Consider the following 27735-nt stretch of genomic DNA (forward strand, 5'->3'; position numbering starts at 1 on the left):
AAATAGAAGCATATGGTTTGGTTTAGTATACTTATCGTAGAAGACCGTGTAGTATTAGAAATAAGAATAGAAGTACAGAAGTTCATATAAATTGCCAAAAAAAAATCATGTAGCATAGCAGTAGCTATAGCGGGTCTCATATAGCGGTAATAGCGGTCAGCTATTATAGCTATAGCGGTCGTAGCTGAGTTAGCGCAATTTTATCTCATAACTTAGCATTTATGGTCCGGAAAAGCTATAGCGTAGCTATTTAGAACCCTGAAACTAATAGATAGACTTAGTAGTATAGCTATGTTGTTTCATTTATAGATTGCTACAATTTTTTTTATCTAATTTGTGTATAGTTCATCAAATATCATTTTATGTAGATTGTAGATCACTACAAACTTTAAAATGTGCATCAAATGATATATTTATATGTTGCGGTTTATATGTGACTAGCAAGAAAAACCGACGTGAATACATTGACATCTTAGTGTTTCACATTTAATAGAAAATGTACATATTAAATGTTGAGAGTTTTTTTTTTAATTTTCCTATCATTTAAAATCTTTCAATAACTCTTGTCAAATAAAGATTGTCAATCTTTAAGAATACATAGTAACTTGTTATATTAAACGGTTAGCAAAAACTTTTCAAAAGCTATTTAAGAATTATAGTGAAATTAGAAGACAAGAAGATAAAGAAAAATCAAATGAGTTACAAAATTAAAAAGGTTGTTTTTCTCTAAAAATGGAAAAGCCACAAATATATGGCCACATAAAATCGACCGTTACTCAGGCGAAGTTGATGCTGACTAGGTGGCAGCCATTTCATGGATTAATATTTGATCTGTTTTACCTTAATGGGACCTTAATGGATGGTGCTTTAGACGAGATGCTGACCCTTTTTTTCATCTGGGACCCACACATCAGGTCTAACATTTTGCTTTATGTCATGTTTTCTTCAAAGAGATAATTGCGTCGTGTCGTGTGAGAACTCTAAATTGGAGCACTTTGGAGTTTGAATCTTCATTTAATTATGAGTATGGGGAAGGTGCTCGTGCTACATCATAAAATTATGAACCATGTGATAGTAACAAAATTTGTGCATTAGTTTTCAAATTGTTGGTTTTAGTATTCATTTTCCAATAAAGAACAGAGTATTTTCGAATTAACTTTACCCTTTGTTGAATTATTTTGGAATTGTAAATTTTATATGGTACTAGCAAACAAGCAATCTGAATTATTCATTGTAATTTAAATACTAAAATATAATTGGAAAATATATCACAAAAATTTGAAAACACTATCACATACAATTAGTTGAAGATATTTTGAACTCTGTCCGAAACAAATTCGATTGAGTGATCTAATTAATGAGGTAAATTCTGGAATGCATCCAACTATTCAAGTTTTATGTACATTTTATCTTAAATAGATTTAATGCTAAAATTTAAAATTGAAATGTTTGGTAGCTTTCTTTTTTCTTTTTTTATCCAAGAAGGATTTTATAATATAGAAAGAAATTGTTAGCATTCAATATATAGATCTGTTGAAAAAAAATGTGATAGAATTTTAGTTTTCTGTTTTTAGAAAATTAACGGCTATTATTATTAATGTATACTAAGACATAATGCATACAAAAGCATCAGGCATCTTTTATTCTCTCTTCACATGTTAGGATCAATAAATTCAATTTCACGAAATATTGAGAACTAGTCTTTAATTTAGTGACAAAATATAATATTTTGAAAAGAGAAATGTTCTGGTACCCCGAGCCATCAAAACCCGAGCTCGTCCCCGAACTGGTTTAACTGGGTTTAACTGTCCGCTAATAACGAAAATTTATTAATTTGCCATTAATTAACGCATCGATGTTTTAACGCATTTCTATTTTACATTGATTGCTTTAAATGTTAGCTTTGCACGGTTTTGTCTTGTGCTTTAATTTCGTGGACAGTCTGTTAGGAGGAGTTGTAATAACTAATCCCCGAGCTAGTCCCCCAGCTTATTAACAGTCATGTAATCATTAATTAACTACTTACTTGAACGTACTTTAAAGTACAATTTAAACCCAGTTAACTCGAGGACGCGATGGGGGATTGGTTCTAATTTTAATTATGCAAATTAATAGCTTTTGATATTTAATAACTAAAAATACAGTCTCCATTTTGAACAAGTAATCCATTAAATGAAGATTTTTCAATGTTTGTAAACGCATGTTTATATGCTTTAAAATGTGTTTGTAAACACAGGTTTATAATGCACAAATTTTTATTGCTTTATTTATGTTGTTTTCTTACCAGTATATATTGGTTTACTTGCTTTACACACATGTTATATGCTTTAAAATATGTTTGTAAACACATGTTTATATGCTTTAAAATGTGTTTGTAAACACAGGTTTATATGTTTGTAACAAATTTTTTAATGTTTGTAAACACAGGTTTATATGCTTTAAAATGTGTTTGTAAACACAAGTTTATATGCACAAATTTTCATTGCTTTGTTTATGTTGTTTTCTTGCCAGTATATACTGGTTTACTTGCTTTACACACAGGTTTATATGCTTTAAAATGTGTTTGTAAACACAGGTTTATATGTTTATAACATAGGTTTTTTAATTTTTGTAAAAACAAGTTTATATGCTTTAAAATGTGTTTGTAAACACATATTTATATGTTTGTAAAAAAAATTTCAATGTTTGTAAACACATGTTTATATGCTTTAAAATCTGTTTATAAACACAGGTTTATATGCATAAATTTTCATTACTTTCTTTATGTTGTTACTAGTTATATGTTATGATTTTTACAAGGAAAAGTCTTTGATGCTCCCAGCTCATAAACGATGTCTATATCAATTATGTACTGTACGACTTAGCTTAATCCACTCATATCAGTTTACTGTAGATTTAAAATGAATTGTCAACTAATCATTGCCACTTTATGTAAAAAAAAAATCAATATCAGAAGTAATTTTTTTTTATAGATGTAATATAAAGAGGGACTTACGAGGCTTCTTTGTTACTTGGAAAATCATGTGTCGCTATACTGTAATTGTCAAATAAGTATATTGGTGCTCCATTGGATCTAACAAGAAAAAAAATGTTGTGGGAGAATTGTTCCAATCAGTTAAAAAGTTCATTTGATCCAAAGCCAATACAAAAGAACATTTCTTTTGTGTTTTTATGCAGTTATGGCTACACTGGTACTATAGTATAGTTTTATGCTTAAGTCCCTGATATTTCAATTCTGTTGTGTATTAAATTCTTTATTCTTTCTGAAACATTTTCAGGATGATACAATTATTGTTGTGAACAAACCACCCAGTATGGCTGTGCAAGTAGGTACTTTAGATTTTTTTTTTTTAAGAGTGAGGCTATGGTACTATGTATATCGCAGATTTATCTGTACTATGGATCAATACTTTATTTTTAAATTCCAAACATTTGGTCTGAACCGTTCAACTGATCTCCATATGAAAATGTACTTGTAAACACAGATTCAATGTGTTTGTAAACACAGGTTTATATGCACAAATTTTCATTGTTTTGTTTATGTTGTTTTCTTGCTAGTATATATTGGTTTACTTGCTTTACACACAGGTTTATATGCTTTAAAATGTGTTTGAAGAATAAACTTTAAAATGTGTTTGTAAACACATGTTTATATGTTTGTAAACACATATTTTTCAATGTCTGTAAATACATATTTTTCAATGTTTGTAAACACAAGTTTATATGCTTTAAAATGTGTTTGTAAACACAGATTTATATGCACAAATTTTCAATGCTTTGTTTATGTTGTTTGCTTGTCAATACATATTGGTTTACATGCTTTACTTGTTCACATGTACTGTTTCTAGCACATTCTGCACAAATGAAAAATATTTGTGCTAGGGGACGCCCTGGGGGATTAGTACAAATTTAAAGGTGTAAATTTCGTGCTCGGGGACGCGCTTAGGGATTGATTCTAGTTTAGATCTGTAAATTTTTGCTCGGGGACGAATTCGGGGATTCGTTTTTGTTTTTAAAAATAAAAATTTAACTCATTTACAATGAAAGTTAAACACTTGAACGCAAAAGATTAAACGATTTCCTTTATATGTTTAAATTATACGATTGTTTCGCTGCATTTGGTGGTGCTTTTGTTAAATTTGTTTAACATAGCGTTTTTCTCTTCATGCAGCAAAATTTTATACAATAAAGAAATATTGGTACTGTTATTGCGTTGTATGAAGTAAAACCTGATCTTCTAGAAGGTTGGGGGACGCGTACGGATACTTTGTTTGAGGTACAATTATCAGCTTCCTTTCAAAAAATATATATAAATATTAAAAAATTTAAAACTGAACCTCCATTGTTTTTCTTAAAAGAAATTAGCGAAATGTTTGTTAGCCAAATAAATATATATTTTTTCAATGCAATTACATATTTTGGAATAATAAAGTTAACACGTACATATTTTGTCATTTTTAATTAGACCCAATAGGACATTGTTAGCTTTTAAATATGTGTGCAAGTAGGCAACATAATGGAACAGCGCACCAGTCCCGATTCCTTTTCATGTCATTTCACGTGAGCATTTAATAAAAATCTAATTAACACTTATTCATTTCATAGCTCCCCGCAGTTCTGTAATCGCACTCGCCAGTACAAATTTTCTCTTCCCTTCACGTGCCATCAAATTATTTTTAGTAAGAGTTGAGATCAAGTCATTAATCATTATTTATCCATTAATAATTATAGAATTTTTTTTATTTGATCCCGATCTAGATCGAAGAGGTTAGTTTTTTCGCCACCAAATTGTTTTATTTGAATAGCAGAAAGTTGTGGGAGAATTGTGTGGGAGAAAGAAATAGATGTTGGGTGAAATTAAAATTGAATAGATTTATGTAAAAAGGTATACAAAAAAAAAAAAAAAAAGGTTTGGACATTACAGTCAAATTTATTCAATTTTTATATCTAGTTCCTTTCGATTCTATTGAGATAGAATGATCATATTATAGGATATGTTTGGATGAAACAAGTAATAGAGCAAGAATAGATTTAATCTTAAGTTTGAGAATAGTAGTTAACTCAATTTTTGGTTGGTTGGGTTAGTAGAATAATGAGCTATTCTTGCTCCATATAAGAAAAACAAAGAATTGTGGATTAGTATTATTATTGCTCCATCCAAATATTGAATAGTTCAAAAGAATAGTGTTATTCTTGGGTTAGTGCTATAATGAAGAGTGAATAGTACAAAAAAAATAAGCGTTTGATTGAGTGATTAAAGAAAATATTATTTGTATGAGAGATTACAGATTTGAGATTCAGATGGAAATTTTTATGTTTATTTAAAATTAAAAATTTGCCTTCTAACTTTATCTTTAAAAACGATTAAGTCTTGGTAGGTCCTACCAACAATCTAAAAAATACGATTAAATGGCTATGTATAAATATTTACCTAAAAATGTTTCACCTCCAACTTTTATGAAAAGAAAAATAATAGAAGAATACTTATTTGAGGCTGAAATGGATCCAAATTTTACTATTGTTGTTAAATTATATTGAAATAATTTATAAATGACTCAACTTTTGAAACATTCGTATTTCTATGCTCTCTCTATTCCGGTTTCACTAAACATGAAGAAATTTATAATTAGCAATTCAGGTGTATATACGGACAGATGTCTTTTTTCTGTTAAAAAAAAAAAATCATTATTAAGTAATGATCATATGAATGCACCCAATAATTTATCATTTTTTGCGATCTCTTGACCTTATAAAAAATAATCAACTTATAAACAATCTATTCATCAAATAAATCAATATGAAGCAGCTCAGATTCACCATTTGATTACTATTCAACTGTTCATAATTTTAATTCACAAATAATTTTATTAAATTAAAATTCATACTTACATTTAAGCACCATATCCTGCCCCAAATGATTGGGAAATGATCGTTTTGGAAACCTGGGTTAATAATTTTTGAATTATAATCTGGGTTAATACCTGATACGCAAGTACAGAGGAAAAAAAGAGAAGCAGACAGCGACACAGAGCTTGTTTAAATTTGGTTTATTTATTTATTTAATTATTTTTGTTTTACATTTCAAAAGGAGAAGAGAATAAGAGATGGCAACGGCTAGTCAATGAATAGTGGCAGAAGTTGCGTCAGAGATTCATCGAGTCCAGCAGTACGGATAAGATTTTGAATTTAATTGAAAATGTTTTGTCTGTTTGACAATTTGATAAACTTCTCCAACTGGATGACTTACATTAGTTATATACATACAACTCCGATTTTTTTTAAAATACCCAAAACAAAAAATAAATAATTTAAAATACCCAGGTTTCGGACAAAATTTTAAAAATGCCCAAACCGCCTCAAAATTCGGCGGTCCGGAATTTTAATTCCGAACCACCAATAAATTCGGCGGTCCGGAATTTTAATTCCGAACCACCAATAAATTCGGCGGTCCGGAATTATAATTCCGAACCACCAATAAATTCGGCGGTCCGGGCCTATAAATACCCCCCAAAGCCTGTTTCTCTCTCCTCACAATTCATTTTCTCAAAATCTCACTCTCTCTCCTCCCCACCCGAATTTCTCCTCTCTTTTCTCCTCTCTTCTTCTCTCTTCTTCCAATTTGCAAGTAAGTCCCTAGATTTTTTTGAAATTTCATTTGTAGTGTAAAAAAGTTGTAGATTAGTCCAATTATGTTAGTAAGGTACCAAAATTAGTATTTTTTTTTTAGTTAGTTGAGTTAGTGCTAATTAGTTATAATTAGGATTAAATAATTACGGTACCAATTTAGTAGTAATTAGTATCAATGTAGGTATCAAAATATTTATAATTAGTGATAATTATGGTACCAAAGTTAGTTTTAATTTTAACTTGAATTATTTAGTCCAAAATTTGATCGTAATTAGTGCTAATTAGTTATAATTAGGGTTAATTAATTACGGTACCAATTTAGTGGTTATTAGTGTCAATGTAGGTACTAAAATATTTGTAATTAGTGATAATTATGGTACCAAAGTTAGTTTTAATTTTATTTTGGATTATTTAATCCAAGCTATGATCGTAATTAGTGTTAATTAGTGGTAATTAGTGTTAATTAATTAAAGTACCGAATTTAGTGATAATTAGTGTTAATGTAGGTACAAAATTAGTTTTAATTAGTGATAATTGAGGAGGCCAAAGTTAGTTGTAATTTTATTTTGGATTATTTAGTCCAAAATTTGATAGTAATTATTGTTAATCAGTTATAATTAGGATTAATTAATTACGGTACCAATTTAGTGGTAATTAGTGTTAATGTAGGTACAAAATTAGTTATAATTAGTGATAGTTGAGTATATTTGAGTATATTTTATCATATTTGAGTATATTTTTGTCGTAATTAATGTATTTTAGCATATTTTACCGTGATAAGCGTATTTTAGCATATTTTAGTATATTTTGCCCAAAAAACAATTTTTTTTTCATATTAACGTAATTTAACCAATTGTAGCATGTCTAATTTTTTTTCAAACGTAGGATGGCTAGGGGACGGCCTAGGAGACCACCACTACCCGACCATACTGATGATCCCATTTCCGTGGACAGCACGGAGCATTTTAGTCCATTATTATGGATACCTCATAGTGAGCATCGAGTCTCACTGGCATCCCGAGAGGTACTTGATTACTTTTTCCTTTATTTTTTGAAAGTTTAAATTTTTGCTAATTGCTCATTTTTTTAAGTTTTTATGTTGTTTTTTTTTTCAACACAGAGTCAGGACCTCCTAGAATGTAAGAATCGGGCATACGGCATGCAGTACTACTCTCTGATGGACCCGTATCTACGAAATTTGGGGTTGTACCATTTGGTCGATATTTTGGAGACGGAGAGCAAGGCTACTAATGCATCCCTCATCCAGGCACTAGTGGAGCGATGGCGCCCCGAGACGCACACGTTCCACTTCCAGTTTGGAGAGATGACAGTGACTCTTCAGGATGTGAGTGTCCTTTGGGGTTTGCCCATCCAGGGCATACCCGTCGGTGGCATATCAGACTCCACTGATGATAAAACGATTAATGCCACCCTTGCAGAGTTGTTGGGAGCGGAGCCAGCTATACGCGATAATGGCGGGAAGTCGAGGTTTCATGTGAAGAAGACGGCACTGCGAGCTCTATTCGCCAATCGACCAAATGGTACAGCCTAAAAGTAAGCAGATTTATGGACCGACACTTCTACTGCAGCATTGGTCATGGTCACGTATACCAGTGGCTGTTCCCGTGCCGAATGAGCCCGATGATGCATATCGCCCGGCACTTGCCAAGAAATGGTACGGAGATCACCGCTATGTTAACCAGCATCACGGAAAGACAGTAGGTATCAGGCTAGTCCGAGGTCAGTTGCAGAGTTTGGGTGACACGCAGGTGAGCTGGACTCCGTACAGTGAGTTATACGATGAGGGGAGGCTGCCGCAGATTGTATCGGATGATGAGGAGATGTGGCTCTACAGGGGTCCGTTGGTTTGCTTCTGGATAGTGGAGCACAAAGTACAACACAAAAATAAGAACAAAAAAATAAGAACACAAAAATACTTCAAAAATAACACTAAAATAAAATAGTACAACAACAAAAATAAGAACAAAAAAACACTAATAAAAATAACCACAAAGTTAAACCCCGGAAGAAAAATTTATCGGTTTGGGCTATTTTTGCGAGCTTATATCTCACGTTTTGTTCAGAGATTCTAAATAAAACTTGGCAGTGCTATTCTAGGATGTTGATACTGTATGTCGGTAAATTTTCATGATTTTTGGAGATGTTTTTCTAAGGAAACCAGAGGTGCAAAGTTGGACCCCGGAAGAAACATTCATCGGTTGGGGCTATTTTTGCGAGCTTATATCTCACGTTTTGTTCAGAAATTCTGAATGAAACTTGGCAGTGCTGTTCTAGGATGTCGAGACTGTATGTCGGTAAATTTTCATGATTTTTGGAGATGTTTTACTAAGAAAACAAGAGGTGCAAAGTTGGACCCTGGAAGAAACATTCATCGGTTGGGGCTATTTTTGCGAGTTTATATCTCACGTTTTGTTCAGAAATTCTGCATGAAACTTGGCAGTGCTGTTCTAGGATGTCGAGATTATATGTCGGTAAATTTTCATGATTTTTGGAGATTTTTTACCAAGGAAACCAGAAGTGCAAAGTTGGACCCCGGATGAAACATTAATCAGTTGGGGCTATTTTTACGAGCTTATATCTCATGTTCTGTTCAGAGATTCTACATGAAACTTGGCAGTGCTGTTCTAGGATGTCGAGACTACATGTCGGTACATTTTCATGATTTTTCAAGCTGTTTTGCTAAGAAAATCAGAGGTACATTTTATTGCAAAAAATCTGAATATATAAAACAATTTGATTTGCAAAAAAAAAAAAAAAAAAAAATTCGGACCGCCGAATTTATTGGTGGTTCGGAATTAAAATTCCGGACCGCCGAATTTTGAGGCGGTTTGGGCATTTTTAAAATTTTGTCCGAAACCTGGGTATTTTAAATTATTTATTTTTTGTTTTGGGTATTTTTAAAAAAATCGGCATACAACTCCAATCAGACAAAATTTAAATCAGTCTGTACCAACACGTCTATGTTTTAAGCATGCTATTTTTAATTATTGATTGTTTGTAGTTGATTTGTTGAGAGCACCGACATTTTTATTTTTACTCAAATTTTAAAATATTTTAATAAAAATAACCAGGTTTTTGAAAAAATTTTAAAAATACCCAAAGTGCGGAAAAATTCCGCACCCCAAAATAAAATTGTTTAGACCTTTGGATTAAATCCAGCACGGATCTTGAAGCACCCAATTAATCCTCTCTCCCTTCTCTCTTTCTCTCCTCTCCCTCCCTGTCCGTGATTTTTCCGACTCGATCGAATTGCTCGAACCCCCTCTAGATGACCTCCGTTATGATATTGGTAAAGGCACAAAATTTAAATAGAGGGGTTATTGGTAAACTTAGATAATAAGGAGGGGTATAATGCGAATAAACTTGAATTGTGTAAATTACTCTATGCAAATCTGAAAATTTTGAGTTATTGTTATATCCCGAAATTTTAAATAAATATTAATCATGCTAATTTAAAATTTTCACTCAAATTAAAATTTTACTAATTAAACCAAATGGTCGTTTAGAAATTTTATTATCAATTTAAATGAATCTAAAAATTTCAAAATATAAATAAACTATGATATGAAATTATGTATATTAAAATTTGAGATTTAAAAAAAAAAAAAAAAAAAAGTATAGTACCTATAATAATTTATAATTATCCACAAGATTCATAAATCGAAAATTCGTTACAAGTTCGTAAAATTTAGAATAGAAAATTAAATGATTCGTGTAGAGAAATAAATAAATAAGAGTTCTAATTAGGAGAATAAATATATAAAATTCTCGTACAAATAAGATTATATAAAAGTTACAAATTTCGTTCATTTATGAATTATAGATATTTGATTTGATATTTATATATATATAGAGAGATGGGCTATGGTGCATTGCAATGCATGAACCCCCTTATGCATTGCACTATAAATCATGGATTTAAAGTCCAAACGACCGATCCGAACCGTTAGATGTTTAATCCATATTGAAATGTGCTTGGAGACCAAATTTTACATTTTTTGAAATTTTTTTACTATTTATTAAGCATTTTTGAAAATTGCTGTTTTGCTGTGAACAGTAAAAAACAGTAAAATTTTCTGGACCATCAGATCAGCGACTTTCAAAATTGCTTAATAAATAGTAAAAAAATTCCAAAAAATGTAAAATTTGGTCCCCAACCACATATTAATATGAAGAACAAGATGAACGGTTCGGATCGATTGTTTGGACTTTAAATCCGTGATTTATAGTGCAATGCATAAGGGGGTTCATGCATTGCAATGCACCATAGCCCATCTCTATATATATATATATATATATATATAGAGAGAGAGAGAGAGAGATGGGCTATGGTGCATTGCAATGCATGGAGGGGTTTGTGCACTGTCTCTATATATATATATATATATATATATATATATGTATATATAGGGTCTGTCTAAATTGCTGCTGGCAGCATTTCAGCAGAGGTGCTGTCGGGGCTATATTTAGCCGTGTGATGTCCAAACAACAAATCCAAACCCTTAGATGTTTAATCTATATTATAATCTACTTGGAGACCAAATTTTACATTTTTTGGAATTTTTTTACTATATATTAAGCTGGTTTGAAAACCGCTGATTTCAGTAAATTTCTGCAGCATTGAAATCAGCGGTTTTCAAATCAGCTTAATATATAGCAAAAAAATTCCAAAAAATGTAAAATTTGGTCTCCAAGTAGATTATAATATAGATTAAACATCTAACGGTTTGGATTTGTTGTTTGGACATCACAAAATAAAAAAATGGGCGGCAGCACCGCCGGCAGAAATGCTGCCGGCAGCAAATTAGCCACAGCCTATGTATATATGTATATACATACATACTAATTGATATCAAATTTTTCGGATTCTAAAATCGAATTATAAATACTTGAAAATATTCGTACAACATTATGGAAATTTTACGAAGCCTCGATTCGAGTTCTGAATTGAAGAATGATTTGTGAATAAATTACATGATATGAAATATTAAACTTTGAAACTCATATATAGAAGAAAAATATATAATAATGTTAATTAAAAAAATTATAACTGTTTACTTCCCGTCAGATACAATTCGCATCATATATATATATCACTCAATTTGAATAGTCGAATTTGCAAAATCGACGGAATTTATATATAAATATTATTTCTTAAGAAGAAGAATATCCCACCATTGGTCGGATTTTATTCGATTTTTTTACAAAATTCATTTCAAAGTTTTATTGAATGGTTCAAATGTCTTCATTTTTTGTGTCTCCATGTCTTCATTTTAAAATTTTAATGACTTATAATTTAAAACATAAATATTGTAATAAAAGTGTCAGATATAATCCATATTATTTTGTCTATATACACAAAAGATCATGATATTTGAACTTTGTTTTTTATTGTAAGTTTTGTACTATTTTGACTTATAAGTTTTTAAAATAAAAAAATATTATTCTAAAATAAAAGATAGAGACATAATAGGAGGCACAAAAATTTAAAACCTCCTCATTTATTTGTTAGATTAATCAAAATTTAATCTATGTCTAACCAGTCCAAACTAATTTTATAATTATCCGAATTTGATTGGTTTGTAGGGCTATTTACAAGAAAAAAAATGCCTATATTGCAAAATACCAAAAAAAAAGGCCGGGCCATAGAAAAATTCCGCACTCCCGAATTTTTATTCCGGGGTGCGGAAAAATTCTGCACTCCCGAATTTTTATTCCGGGGTGCGGAAAAATTCTGCACTCCCGAATTTTTATTCCGGGATGCGGAATTTTTCCGCACTTTGGGTATTTTTAAATTTTTTTCAAAAACGTGGTTATTTTTATTAAAATATTTTAAAATTTGGGTAAAAATAAAAATGTCGGTTGAGAGCATATACACCAAAATTTTTAAATATACCATACCCCAAAAAAAGATAAATCAAACAACCATAATTTTTGAAAAATTTGAATTTTGACACGGCCGCATACCCTAGGTGCGGCCACTCTTTTTCGGGCCGCATCTAGGGGATGCAGCCATGGCTGTATCCCCTAGATGCGACCACCCCTTTTTTTCGTTCAGATTGAACTGCCGAACAAAAAAAAAAGGTGGTCGCATCCCCTAGATGCGGCTAGCAAAAAAGTGGCCGTATCTAGAGGATGCGGCCATGTCAAAATTCAAAATTTTCAAAAAATGTGGTGGTTTGGTTTATCTTTTTTTGGGTTATGGGTATATTTAAAAATTTCGGGCATATACATCAATAAAACTAAAATTAAATTAAAAACAATTGTCATAGAAAATAATCAAAATTAACTTGGAGCATCTTTATTTTGCTAATGTGGGGATTAGAAAGTATTTTTTTTTAAATAATTTGTTAATTATGAAATTTTCATATATTCCATTATTGAAAAAAATATTGTCACTTTGAATTAAAGATTAGAATGAAAAGTTCAATGTAGATATTCTGAGAGGTTAATCTTTATTTATGGGAAAATTTAGTATGGATATAGTAAACTATAAGAGGAAAAAAAAAGATATTAACATATACAGTATACAACATTGTATCAAAGAATCTAGGGAGAATTTTATATGTACTCCTCAAAACTTTAAAATTATGTATTTTTCCGCTCTAAGGTTCATAATTTTTTTTATGTACTTTAAACTTGGTAGTATTTACTAAGGATTTAAAAAAAAATCATAATTATTTTCTTTTCTATTAAAATACATTTTAAATTATGATGTACTCATTTTACTCTTTATTAAAAAAATATGTAGCATAATTACAAAAAATATCAGTCTTCTAAATGGTCGGTTTTTGAGAAAAAAATGGGTTATTTTTCTACTTTTGATGAATACACGGTGACATTTAGGTATATACTTATGTAAGCGTCAGAAATAAAGAAATGACTCATTTGCCCTCATAAATTGTCCAATTAGAAGAATCACACTTTTCTTAAACATGCTACATTTTTTTTAAAATGGTAAAACGGGCACTTTATAAATTTAAAATGTGCTTTAACAAAAATGACAATAAAATAGATAAATTTGTGAGTTTTTGAAATTTAAAAGGGTAAATATGATATTATGAAGTTGGGGGTGGGGGGGGGGGGGGGGGGGGGGGGGTATGTTATTTAAAGTTTTTGAAGGGTATACGTGAAATTCTCCCTAAAAGGTATGGCACCTTGCTATAATTGTGCCGTAAATTGAATGTGCCGGATAATGATGCGGTTTGTGAAAAAGGGTTCTTTAGAAGCGTGCGATGCAAATCGAACGATTCAATCACATGCTATAATTGGGATCCTTTTAAAGTAAATTTTGAATTCCAGGCTTGTAGGAACGGAATAATGCATGACAGTTGCTTAACGCCTCAACATGAACTTTCGGTAACTTGCATGAAGATGCAAAATACGTTTGTTGACTTTCATATGCAATATTTGAAGAGTGAGGATTCTTTGACTATAGTTTATCTTTCATAACTTTAACAACGTTCCAAATTACGCGACAGCATATTGCATTTGCAAACTCTTTTGACTAGCACGATTTGCATCCCTTCTTCTAAGCGTGTTTCCTTGTACCCTTCGGCGACAAGGCATAGACTTTATTTTCAACTTTCACGGTACGTCGAAATTAAGCAGTAAGCACACAGATACTAAGAAAAATATAAAAAGAGAGGAAAAAAAAAACAAGCACACGAATGGTTTAGAAACGGTTTAAGCGTGGCTCGTTTGGGCTCTTCGAAAAGAAAAGAACAAATAATTCTATTTAGAGGTTTTGGGTCGGTGTAAAGTAGTGGATAATAGGCTACTGGGCCCCACAGCTCAGCCGACCTATACATGGAAAAGAATCTCATAGGCAAAGAAAGAAAGAAAGAAAACGAAGTCATACTTTCCATCCAATTTGGTAGCCCACCTTTTGTTTGGTTTTTATTTTTTATTTTTTTTCCAATTCTTTAGAAATGCATTATTCTACATTTGTTCTCAATTCCCAACTTGTCCAAATACAGCAAACTTTAGCATTGCTCTGAGAGCGACATCTTATTGGTATATGATTTGTTGCACTTGTGACAACAAATCAATCAAATGCAACAGCAACAACTCCAAAACATCATTTTCAAGCAATTTGTTGTTTAGTTTATAGCATAAATGATTTTCTTACAGCAATATATAATACAACCAACAAGGGTGAAACCAGAAATACAATGTAAGGTAATATTGGGGTATCTCTAGCCTCTTCCGGTTCGGCTTTTGCTGATAGTATAACCTCTTTATTGTCAACAAACGAATCAAAGTACATCTCATACCCAGTTGTTCGTGAAAGATATGTAGATTTCACTTTCATAAACTCCATTGCCTAATTTGATGACAAAAAACAAACAGAAAGAAATTACAGAATGAAGAAAGCAAATGATTAAAGCAATAAAGGCTTTTCTTTTAAGTATAATTAAGTGACGACAGCTACAATATGTCAGAGGTTGACCTATATTGTAAGTTCTCAAACATTATTGGTCTATTGAGTAATAGAAAAGCCACCTAACATATCAGTATGATTTGAATTAAATTAGACTGGCACCATTAGTCCTTTGCATAGTCTATTTAATCCAATGATTCACAATGATGATAAATGATAACTTAAAATGTGTTTCTTTAACCTTATTGTTTTTGTTGTTATTATTATTATCATTATTATCATATGAACTTCAATTGTATCATGTAGCTTTCAGGTAGCTATTCTAAATTCTCTCTGCTTACAGGCCATTTTCCAAAAAATAATAATCCTCTTGATGTAACAAATAACAAAGGTGATAAGGACTAACTGAAGCATGTGGATAATTTGAATTTGAATTTCTCCAGCTAATGCAAAGCTGTTTGCAGATACTAGAAGTTAGGGCTCTTTTTGCAATTTTCTGATAATGTAGGGTTTTTTCAGCAATGTTTATCCAGTTCATATTAGAGCCTCAGTTATGCTGTTTCATAAAATTCTCTTACCTTAAAACTGTCATAAAAGTGCCTGGCCGTCGTGTTAACCTCAGAGTTTGGGTGATTTTTGAGCTTTTCATACATGACTTTTGCTTCACTTGACCTAAGAATATTGCAGATGGATCCCAAACAGCAATCAAGAAATTAAAGTACAAAGTTTATGCAAATTTTATATACATGTGCTTGGAAAATTTGGTCCAATTTTATATACATGACTTCAGTTGCGTCCTAGTTCAGTGTTATATATTCAAAGCAAATAAATGTGAAGTTGCTAGCTTCAGTTCCTTGCTAGATAAATTGGCTACCAATCTACCATGTTTCAATGGTCATTTCTGAGTGAGGCTATGTACTATGCATAGCGCACTTTGGTCCGTACTATGGATGCATATCTCCATTTTTAAAGTACAAACGGTCGATCCGTACCGCTCAACACGATCTCCATATAAAAATGTGCTTGGATGCCAAATTTTACATTTTTTAGAATTTTTTTTACTATTTTTAAAATATTTACAAAACCACTTGATCTAAATATTCTGGGCCATCTGAAAGTAGTTATTTTCTACCTATCTAAAAAATAGTAAAAAAAATTCTAAAAAATGCAAAAGTTGGCCTCAAAATACATTTTCATATAGAGATCATGATGAACAGTTCAGATAGACTATCTAGACTTTGAAAATGAAAATATGGATCCATAGTACGGACCAAAATGCACTACGCATAGTACCGTAGCTTCACTCATCATTTTTTGTTACTCATGTTTGTGTCTTGTGTGGGTATGTGTGTGTATGAGAGAGAGAGCAACTTGGCAGCCACTGCAAAGATTTTGGAGAAAGAGAGAGAGAGAGCATACCTTTGAAGTGAATCAAGACAGATCGCCCATTTCAAGGCAGCCCTTCCATGGAGTTCACTCTGCAATGAGCAATAGTAGACTTAGTAGTAACATACATATATTCAAGTACAATGATCAAAACGGCAATTCATTACAGTCTCAAGCAATTAGGGCAAGCACAAACATTGGTCAATTATAATGCCATAGCAAATTTCTTTTTTATTAATAATACTGAAATAGTAAAATTGTCAATTTAAATGTCATTTAAACAATGAAGACCCAAAATTTAATCAAATTTGCAAACCAAAATGCTGCAAACATTATATGGCAACCCAACACCAAACAGTTATCCCAAAGAAAGGACAAAGACTCCAGAAGTCTAATGATGATATCTTATCAAGCTAATAGGAAAATTGTAATCTAATTTTATTATTTATAATTCAGCTGTCAGTGTTAGATGTGAAAAGCCAAAGAAAAATTGATATAGATATAAGAGATACGGGGCACTTGCATTGATACTATAAAATGTTGGGTTTAGTTTGCTGAAAAACAGTTATTTTTAAAGATAATTCTAACACTTCTTGATAAGATCCTATTGCTTTTACACCTTCTATGGTAATAAGAGGATAATGCACACATACTATCACATGTTCAAATCTGAAAGAATAGTAGTTGTAATTTTCGATTGCTAAAAGTAACGCATTCAAAGTTTAAACCTAACCATCAGCATGAGAATAGGTTTGATGTAGCTTCAGATTTAATCTAAGCAGATTGAGAAAATATATACCTCAAAGATCATGTCTTTCATTACATTCTCATAGAAAGGCAATGCTTGCTTTAGTCTTCCCCGGTCCATCAAATCATTGCCTTCTCTCAAAGACTTGATAAACAAAAAAGGATAAAGACAATCTAATCACTGAAACAGAAGCTAAACATAAACTTGATAATTGCCAAAAATCATGTCTGTTTAAATAATATAAAAGAAATATTGTCCCCGTGAGGAAAAAAAATAGTATCCTTGCAGTGTTTTAGACATATTTGCGAAATGCCCCTGTATTGTCACAAGTTGCAGGAAAGTTCCTGTTTCCGAAATTTGCAAATGATCCATAATTTAAAGCTGTTATTATTTTTTTTGCTAATGTACTTGCTGTAAATGAAATAATTCTTGTCAAAATAACTAATCTGTTGTTTTACAATTCCTTTACAATAATACCTTCTGACATTCAGCTATGAGTTTTGGATCAACATCCAATCCCGCCTTACTTCTATAGGCAGCGATCAGCTCTCTACTACGCTTCTCCTTTGCCTCCTTAGCTTCTTTCGTCTCAAGTTCGTCACCAGGCCGTATCACTTTCCCACCACCATACTGAAATGAACACACATATACTATTATCTATGTTTTTTGACAAGTAAAATTGTTAATGGAAAATAAATTACATCTAAACTCCCATGACCAATTTAGTTGCATGGTTACTCCTTAACTCTGTTTATGTATAATAAACCAGTAATGTCAGTGCAATAGAAAAGGTGGACTTATTGCATATTATGATCTCTTTTCTTTCTGAGCATGAGGAAAGCTAAAATAAGCCGACTTTAATTAGATATTTCAAGGACCAGTTGTAATTTTTTTTATTTGAGTTACCAAGGAATCCGATGGTATTTTGTTAAACCCTTTGTTTTGGACTTAATGGCTAGTGTTATCGAACAATACCCCACAATTTATCAAGCAGATTCAAGGGATGATGAGTGATATCTGCAAATAAAGCAAAAAGGTTGGGTTCTTTTTTCAAAAGAGAAAATAAAAAGGGATAATCTTCCTAGCAATGCTTTTATGTACAACTTTTAAATGGTAGAGCAACTGCATCAAATAGCTTGTTATACTGATTTAGAACTGCAATAAATATTTTCTGACACGAAATTGCAATTAGGATTGGATAAATGAACCCATATATCAGAATCAAGGGAAGGCAGTTACGATAAACAAAAATAAGATACTCAATTTTTCTTAATACCGTTTTAGATATATTGCTAGGCCTTGGGAAAACGCCCCAAGTTTTAACTTTTGGTCGGTATGCTTCTGTTTCACCATCCTTCTCAGGCTCTTTGATTTTTGGTCGGGAAGCTTCTGTTTCACCATCCTTCTCAGGCTCTTTGATTTTTGGTCGGGAAGCTTCTGTTCCACCATCCTTCTCAGGCTCTTCAAACCTTCGCCTACGGTTTCCAAATTTGGTGGGGTCCCCAACAATAATCTCTGCCTCTGGCGGTTCTAAATCCCTAGAACCTTCATTAGCTTGACCAAAGTCATGCCAAAGAAAACAATAAAACTACAAAACATAAGGTTAATATTCAGGAAAATGATATCCATATACTCTAAATGGAAGAGGAGGCGTAGGGGACTTAGTTAAGCCAACAAAAATAATAATAATCAAGAAAGATATTGTGTGGGACAATCTTTTGGTTTCTTAGAGCTGTCACACTTGACCTCATAATTTGATTTTATACACATTTAGAAGGAAAAGCGTTCATTGGAACTAGTAAAGCTATTGTTAACCATTTTATAAAAGAAAATAGTCTACTCATTTCATTTCATTTGGCACACACATGGTGTTCGGTGAAATGCTTTCCTGATTTTATTGTTTTTATCTGGTTCCTAACAGTTTCATGCCAGTATTTAACATGCATCAAATTTCTATGACTAAGTAACACGTTTGCAAATTTGAGAAAAAAATTAGTTGATTACATGGTAAATGGGTTTGGTTCAGTGCCATGCTTCAGTACTCCTATTTGAACTATTCAAAAAGTGTTGCTCGTCAACCCACTACTGCAATTTGAACTGATAGCAGAATAAAGAGAAATTGAATGATCCGTACCAGAAAAAGGATTATCCACAACTGAACTCTTTCCTCCCTTGCCAGAAAGGTTGGCTTCGAGCTTCTGACCTTGGGCCTGAAGCTTCTGTTGCCTGTAAGCCTCAGCTCTTGAAAAGGCGAGCTTTACCGGGTCGGACATTTCCGGGTTATCTTGTCCGTCGAGAGGTAGATCCGAATTAGGAGAGGCTTCAAGGGGCTTGAAGCATTTGAATCTGGTGGTGACGTTGCGAAAGGAGGGATTTGGGGCCAAGGGGCGGGAAGGTGGATAGCGTATTTGGAGCGAAGCCATTTTTTTTTTTTTTTTTTTCCTGTTTTGATTTTAAGTGCACGGTGCTCACTGATCAGTGAGTAGGAACTGAAGATCATATCTTTGTGGAATAGTTGCGAAAGTGTCCTTCTGTTTTTTCTATTTGTTTTAGTTAAATAATTGCTGCTTGTCGGATGGCGTTTTAATCTGAGCCGTTTATTAAGACGGATCTGGTCCCTCGGATCAGAATTTAATGGTCCCGAGAGTCTCAGGCTCCGCTGCTCCTGATTTACAACGATAGAAGAGGGTGGGAAAATATACTGACAGTTGAGAGGTTCATCCGTTTACGAGAGCTGGATATAGGGGTTCAAACGGATCGGATACGGGTCGGATATTGGTAAAATCATATTTGTATCCGATTTTATTTTTCGAATACAGATCGGATATTAGATCGATATGAATGCGGATCAGATATTTACCTGATACGAATACGGATATCCACTTTTTATAATAGTAAATAACATAAATTTCTTCATAATATATATTAAACTATACAGTATATATCTTCTATTCGGATACGGATAATTAAAAGTTAAAACCATATCTGTATCCGTATTTGCACGGATATTCGAATATCGGATATCTGTATTAAATTTTCGGATATAGATTCGGATACGGTCGAATAATATCCAATCATTTGCACCTCTAGCTGGATACATGATCTTTTTCACAATTTACAAAAATTTAAATTGATATTTTCATTTTGTAAAGCATATCAAAATTATACGTAAAATATGAACTAACGTATTCAAAGTGTTATGTGAATTCATCCGCACAAATTTCAAACATGCGTTTCTTCTTTCGTTTCCTTGCAAATGCGGATATTATCTACTTTTTATAGAAGCTGGAATATACAGCAAATATTATAGAGAGGGGCCCGAATGGATTTTTATTTTTTCAAGCAAATGCTGTTATTCTCGTGAATGGACAGTGTTTCTGTTATCTCTGTCTTTTCAAATTCAAATTAAATCATTGAATTATTTTAAGATGCATGTACAGACATTTTTAAAAAAAAGTTGCTTTGAAATTCATTTCTCAAAAAAATTTAATGGTTGAATTCGAAAAAGCGGAGATAGCGGATTTTATTCCCAGACGAAGAGGCCAAAAGCCTTTTTCTTTGGGGCGTGCTATTCTGAGGGCATAAATTGAGATTTTCAGGGCAGAGAGAATATTTTTTTTCTTAAATTCCGATTTTGCCCTTACTCTTTCTTTCTAAAGTAATTAAGAAGGGAGCTAATAAAGGAGGAGAAAATAGAAATAAATCTCAGTTGCAAATCTCTCATGTCTGTACGCCAAGTTGCTCTTCCTCCAGTACGCAAAAATGAAAATCTTTGATTTCAAATCTCTCTTTGTCCGAATCAGAGAAAAACTTATAACAAAATCAAATTTTATGATATTGATTTTACAATATAGTTAAGCAAATCATGAATAAATTATTAATTATACTGAGTACATATACTATTGTTAGGTACAGAGTAAATCTGAAATTACGAGCCAAAAATACAAACAAATCTACTTTAAGGAACAATATATTGACAAGGGGGACAATCAAATTGATAATTACTACTGAATTCATGAAAACTTTGCGTAAATATTATCTTTTTTTTCTTTTCTGTTTCATTGGGGCAGGATAATTCTATCAACCCACCCTCCCTTGTTTTATGTGACCATTTTGTATATTATTGTTTTTTCTCCTTTTATTTGTGCTTTTTAATCACGGAGGAGGAGGCAGCTGGTTGACACACAGGGATTGGAGGTGCTTCATATGATTTGGAGATTAATCACGAAAGGAAAGATTTTTTAGGCCTCTTCTCTTTTCTCAGAGATGGAAGGAACTTTAAAGTTTCCATTAAATTATTTCCTTTATTAGTTTATTTATTAAATGAGTGAGAGAGAATGTGGAAGGGCAAAATAGGTGTTTAGAGAAAAAAGTTTATCTCTGTCCTGAAAATCTCAATCCATGCCCTCAATATAGCACTCTCCTTTTCTTTTCCGAAGCTTTCAGGAGTGCTAGTCCGAGTCCGGAACCTCTGAGGTAACTCAAATTTCCAAATTCTGAGTTTGGATGCTGACCGTCCGATCATAATCTAGATAAATCTAAATCTAAATCGTGATGAATCATAATCTAGATCAATCCAAATCGTGATGAAATGCACAAGACCCCTTTAATAGTCATACCAAAACAGATCGGACGGTCTGGATCCAAATTCAAAATTTGAGTTACCACTAGTGTGACTTCCAGCTCAGTCTAAGAACTTAGTTCAGCTTTTCAATTCGAAGAACTTTGATGCTAGAACATAGCATTACAAGTACATAGTAGTACAGGTCCAAGTCAGCTATTCAGTCAAGATAGCTCAATGGTCAACTGAGCATAAATAATAAATATGCATTTTTTTTCTTCTCAATTTGACCCCTAAATGAGTAATTGAACCATACCATCAATCTAGAAGAAGTATAAAAATTGGAAAAACCCGATCCATATATCAAGCAAAGCAGCAGCACTTACATGTAAGAAGAAATGTTATCTTATACAGTTCATGGAAAAAAAAATGAATTTCTTGAAGAACCCTTCTATTATCTATTGATAAAAGATGCACCCTCTGAAATTCTCTCTATTCACCTCTCGCTGCTCTATTTGTCATTACTACAGCCCCACAAAATAACTCGACATGAGGTAATGAAGGAACTGGTAGATTCCCAACAATACCAAGAAAACCTTTCAACTTCAGTTCTACCTTTGATGCCGTACCAATTTGTGCCCCTATTTACAAAATAGTAAGGTTCATCATCCTTCCATTGGCCCCCGATTGCTCAATGAGCTAGCCCCGGGTAGATACAATATCCTGTTAACATATCCAAGTAAATCACATATGAAAACTGCTTTGCAGTGTCATAACAATTATATGTTGCTCTTTTCAAATAACACCAAACAATTTCTGTTTTGGTAGTAGCAGGATATTATAGTAACCCTTCCACTTTAATTGCGACCCAGTAACCCCAGATTTAAATTTTGCACAACCATTATCTTATCTTATTGGAATTTTATAACAATTGTGTTATCTTATATAGTAGTTAAACTAATACAATCTTTATAATTATCATGCATTACAATTGTTTCAATTAATTTCTCAAAAAAAAAGTAAATTTACTAAAAACTTTATCCAACCAAAGTTATCAGTTTGAGCAGCAGCATTCTTACCTTTCCTAGACCACGCATGTCAAAAATTTTACTCTGAAAGAATTAAAAAAAGGTGTTGGTTAGTCAATGATTAATTGATGATATTCAAGAGGAAAAATTTGCTGAAGATTAAGCTTTCATTTTTGTAGGAGCAACTGCAATAATTAAAGTAAAATTAAGTAAAGTGGGTCTTTGAATTGTGCTCGGTTATGTTATCCAACGTCTGATTGACCCCTCATGAGAATACCTTTATCAGAAGGATTAGTGGAGAGGCCTTCTTTTTCAAGTATTTCTCCTAGTTCTTCAATCAAGAATGCCTCCCATAATCATCACTATCAATTGAAAAAACAGAATGAGCTAACAAATAATCATTCAATGCACCGACTTATATCTAACATGATGAAAAAGAACTTGATAAATATGAAGGAAAACTTACTTTCTGACAAAGAAGATCAGGCACTGCTCCTTGATTGGATGAAGCTGCAAATATTATCCGCCAGATCAAACCGACCAAGTTACAACTTGGCACATCCAACCCTTCCTCTAAAACTTGGGTAGCAACAATAATATTAACCTACATGCATATAAGATGAACAAGTCAATCATAATTTATATTCTCTCTTTTACAAATCAAAACAATATTTTACTATACTTCGGACTAACACCAATAGTGTGTTGGAGTTATTATTCAAGTATCACATGATGTTTAACACAAAATATATGTAAACCAAAAGCAACCAAATTACACCCCAAAAAGAAAGAAAAAAAACAACAACATGTACTTTGATTATCAAAGCTGCAACTCAACACCAAATACCACCACTAGCTATTTTTTCGGAATATATTTCTGGACTTGATCACCTCTGAATTGGCCAAAATTTTAGAAGATAATTGGACCGACTGATGTTTTCTTTTTTTGGTTCTTCTCCTCTATATAAGACTCAGTTTTCCATTTCGCCATGGACTCCACATGGATATGGTTAAGAAAACTTTTATGTACCTTGTAATTGCTCCCAGCTAGCTTGCCAGAAAGCCTCATTCATTACCCAGCCATCAGGCAAACCTTCCGACCTTTTGCCTGAGTAGCCAACCCTGGGCATCAAGATCCAACAGTAAAGAGAAAGTGAGAAAATTGTATCACTTTTATGTGTCAGTTTTTAAAACAGAAAAAGGGAACAATGCTTTTTTTGTATGGTGAATATGTTCCTATCTACCAGTACTGTACAACAGAAGTTTTTGTGGTAAAAAAGAAATAAAAAATGTGTTAATTGTCAAGCATAAAATTTATCTTAAACAAATTACCAAGAAAATATTATGAAACCCAAATTATGACCAATTTTGAGAAGGATTCTTACCTTTCCTAGACCACTCATGCCAAATTGACATGCAATAGCTATTCCCAAAGCTACTGTTCGAGTTCTCAGTTTTTTCCTCTGGAATAATTGCACAAAATAGAAAAATTAGTTTTACACGTTTTAACAATGATTGGTTGACCACTTGCAGCTCATTAGGGATATAGTTACAATATTCATTAATTTGTATGATTTAATTAAAATTAGAGCCAACATACGAGATAATGGTCGACAATGACATACACTCAGGTCTGGAAATTTTAAACCTCTATTTGTTAAACAGTGCCGATCTCCGTTTGTTTTGTACTTCTCTTTATTTTTTAAACACCAGTGAATTAGTTACTGTACTAAATAAAATATTATATCAGTATACTAATCTAATATCTAATCGACTCACTATTATAGAAGCAACTACGTTCACTGCTGCTTATTTGTTAATTAATTACTGTAGGGAAGTTATCTTCCAGACTATTCGTACAGTATGTACAGTTGAATAAAAGCATTAGCAGGACAATTCGCGAATAAAAGCATTAGCAGGACAATTCGCGAATACAGTTGGAGCACTGGTAAGGAAAGTTTGGAGCTTTGGATTGAGTTGGGGCTGAAGATGACAAATCTGTAGGTCCAAAGGTAAAGTTCCTCTTCAAATTAAGATTGAGTAAAAAATAAAAGAACAGATCTACTTAGGCTTTACTTATTTGTACTGCGAATTTGGAAATTTTTTATGCAACTGATTGGAGGAGCTTGCTATAATGATCAAATGACTTTGTAAATATTAGGCCCAAATATACCAAAATGAAATAAGACATGTAATCCTCTTGTCAAGGTTACACAATGCAACATTTCGACGGGGAAGAAATCAAATCTCTGAGAAAATATTGAGAAAATGGGAACCGTGAGAAAATGGAAAAAAAAAAACCTTTTTGTCTCTCTTTTCGTCGAATCCTTTCATGTAGATGAGATACCAAATTTCTTTCTTTCCGATCTCTTATCGTCTAATCACTTGAAAGAGAAATAAAAGGTTTCTATCTAGGAAACCGTACAATCACCGACCAGGAGAGCTGGGGGAAAGGGGAGAAGCTAGGGTTTTGCAATCTTGGCTTAGGAGGGGCGGCGGGGTGAGAGAGCCGGAGGTAGGGGAGGGGGTATTAAATAGCTTGAGCCTTCAGTAGTGTAACGGGAAAGTCACGAGTAGTAGGGTGAATTTGCGCCACGCGGCACAGAGAGTTGACAGGTGCCAGGTAGGGATGACAGGTTTCACGAATGCGGGTGATCCTCTCTGTTCCTCTGTGGAGGTACTGGCATGAATCGCAAAGCATAAATAATACTGCCCGCCCGCGCCATTTCAGAATAGGAACCGTTTGAGTTAATCTGGGCCGTCCGTTTCAATTTACTTGAGTCAGGTTGCTGGGAGGATTCGGATTCATTTCTTTTGGACTTATCTGTTATATTGTGCCATGAAATTACGATTTTGATATATCCGAAAAACATGAAATTTCTGTTGATTTTACTCGATCGTTTACCAAAACAGTTTTGATAAATGTTAATTAATTGAATACAAGCCCAATGTGTGTTTGGACTTTGGACTTCGTTGAGACTTGAGCCCACGTAACATATCTGAAGTCCGTAATTAAAATATGATCTGGCCCCATATTTTACTGTTTGATGGATTCCAGCTTTCGAAATAAAAATAAAAAGACGTTCCTCCATACATAGCAAACATATGCACCAAAAACACAGCATAAGGTAATTAATATTCCGTATACGGTATACTACATACTCAATACTAGAGCAAGAGCATGGAGCAATGAAATAGAACAAATTAACAAAATCATGACTATTACCACCAAATCAACTTCTCCCATCTCTCATAATTAAGTAGGTCCCCAAGCGAAAAGAACAAAAAAGATTAAGGATTCACTATATCTCTGTTGAAGCTAGTCTTCAAGTTGATCCATACTGTCTTTTAACTCATCAGAAGTGCAATCAAAAGTTCAGCCCGATACCAACTTAATCAAGTGGTATATAATCCTGGTCTGCTATCTCAATATATTCAACTATTTCTTTTCTATTTTCATCATGTGACTTGAGAGCAATGTAGTTTTCAACTGCTTTGCTCTTTTGGCAAAACCAAAACACATCCATTTCCAACTTACCAGCTTCAGGCTCAAGAGCAATGTAGTCTTCAACAAGGTTACTCTTTTCATTATTTGACTCAAGAGCAATGTAGTCTTCAACTAGGTTACTCTTTTCATTATGCAAACACAGGTTATCCTTGATTACAATCATAGGCACTGTGCCAAGCGGTTCTGGGTTGGATACAGATTTATTTTCTTCAGTCTTCTCACCAAGTACTAATTCTACCTCAGTTTGAGCTTCCTGCTGGTCTGCTATCTCAATATATTCAACCGTTTCTTTACTATTTTCATCATGTGACTCGAGAGCAATGTAGTCTTCAAGAGGGATGTAGTCTTCAACTAGGTTACTCTTTTCATTATACAAACACAGGCTGTCATCTTTGATTTCAATTATAGGCTCTGTGTCAATAGGTTCTGGGTTGGATACGGATTTCTTTTCATCAGTCTTCTCACCAAGTACTGGTAACTCTGGTTGACCTTCAGAAAAGTTTGCAATTTGTAAAACACTATCTCCTTTATGATTACCTTGAAACCCCTCACATAGGGTATCTACTAATTCTACCTCAGTTTGAGCATCTACATCCATGGTATCAGTTATTACCATACTTTCTTCATCTAAAGCAGATGCAGTACTAACCAAGGAAGGCCTGATTAACCCCATTTTCTTCTCATCTCCTTTATTAGGTTCAATGCTTAACTTGTTACCCCCATTTCTCCTATTAAAATTCACAAAAGGTATTTGGGTTTCCTCAGACCCCACAGTCAAATTTGATACTGGGGCAGTGGGGACCACCTCCTCCATTGTATCCACCGCATCTAAATCTAAGCCTGCCTCCTCAGTGTCTGTATTTGAATTCATGGACTGGGTCCTGACTAACCTCCTTTTCTTTTTATCTCCTTTCAGTTCGATGCTCAACTTGCTACCCCCATTTCTTCTTTTGATATTTTTAACAATACGTATTTGGGTTTCAACTGGTGCAGTGGGGCCCAACTCAATTCCAATTCTATCCGACTCCACAGCTCTATCTATATGGACTGGCTCTTGAACTTGAACAACATGTTTGTTATAAACGGTTCTGGGCTGTCTGGCTGCTCTACTATCATGACCTGGCTGATTCTTGGTGGGGTATACACCTATCTGACAAGGATCTGTCTCCCGTGCTGTTCTCTGCGGGTTTCGTGCTAGGCGCAAGAACGCACTTTTTCTCCGCTTTATTACATCTGAAAAGAGGCTGGTAAGAACTTAGGATTTGTGTTTCAGTTCAGGGACAGATTTGGATTCAGGCTAAGGTTAGGACTAAGGGTACAGTAGAAATTTCTTGGAGCTAGTTTCCCAATTTAAGAAAAAATACCTGTACGTTGACCATACTATGGTTTTGATATGAAGCAATGAACTGGTTTCATCACTTTCATGTCTAACAATAAGACCTAATTTCTGACTTGTATTTAAATTATAAAGGT

The 27735-nt window shown here is 33.1% G+C and overlaps 2 protein-coding genes across 5 annotated transcripts in view; both read right to left on the reverse strand.

The window, feature by feature from the left end:
• Positions 1 to 14731: 14731 nt before the first annotated feature.
• On the reverse strand, positions 14732 to 19666 carry LOC144573398 (cytochrome C oxidase subunit). Its single transcript, XM_078323181.1, has 7 exons — positions 19300 to 19666; positions 18442 to 18719; positions 17643 to 17795; positions 17217 to 17309; positions 16451 to 16509; positions 15610 to 15703; positions 14732 to 14974 (listed from the first exon to the last, which is right to left on the reverse strand). The coding sequence occupies exons 1-7, from the start codon at positions 19586 to 19588 to the stop codon at positions 14756 to 14758; spliced, it is 1185 nt and encodes a 394-aa protein (XP_078179307.1). The 5' UTR covers positions 19589 to 19666; the 3' UTR covers positions 14732 to 14755.
• Positions 19667 to 22087: 2421 nt separating this feature from the next.
• LOC144573228 (uncharacterized) overlaps positions 22088 to 27735 on the reverse strand; it is a 38161-nt gene continuing 32513 nt past the window's right edge. Inside the window, exons 1-6 of one of the 4 annotated variants that reach the window (XR_013517912.1) lie at positions 25056 to 25423; positions 24140 to 24217; positions 23221 to 23358; positions 23006 to 23116; positions 22806 to 22838; positions 22088 to 22449 (exon numbers count right to left, since the gene is read on the reverse strand). Coding sequence is in view for 2 of the 4 variants with exons in the window: in XM_078322945.1 (XP_078179071.1) it covers positions 22426 to 22449; positions 22806 to 22838; positions 23221 to 23358; positions 24140 to 24217; positions 25056 to 25088 (306 nt within the window). In the remaining 2 variants the exon portion in view is untranslated. Of the gene's footprint in view, positions 22450 to 22805; positions 22839 to 23005; positions 23117 to 23220; positions 23359 to 24139; positions 24218 to 25055; positions 25428 to 27735 lie in introns of those variants that run through there. The other 3 variants (XR_013517911.1, XM_078322945.1, XM_078322946.1) reach the window with 3 other exon arrangements.

Source organism: Carex rostrata, chromosome 21, assembly GCF_964058835.1.
Source record: "Carex rostrata chromosome 21, lpCarRost1.2, whole genome shotgun sequence".
NCBI lineage: Eukaryota > Viridiplantae > Streptophyta > Magnoliopsida > Poales > Cyperaceae > Carex > Carex rostrata.

Coding starts and splice junctions, on each gene's coding strand:
- LOC144573398 (XM_078323181.1), bottom strand. CDS start 19,588: ATGGCTTCGCTCCAAATACGCTATCCACCTTCCCGCCCCTTGGCCCCA. Junction 18,720..19,299: donor TGTGGATAATCCTTTTTCTG/GTACGGATCATT, acceptor ACTTTGGTCAAG/CTAATGAAGGTTCTAGGGAT. Junction 17,796..18,441: donor CTAGCAATATATCTAAAACG/GTATTAAGAAAA, acceptor TGTTCATTTCAG/TATGGTGGTGGGAAAGTGAT.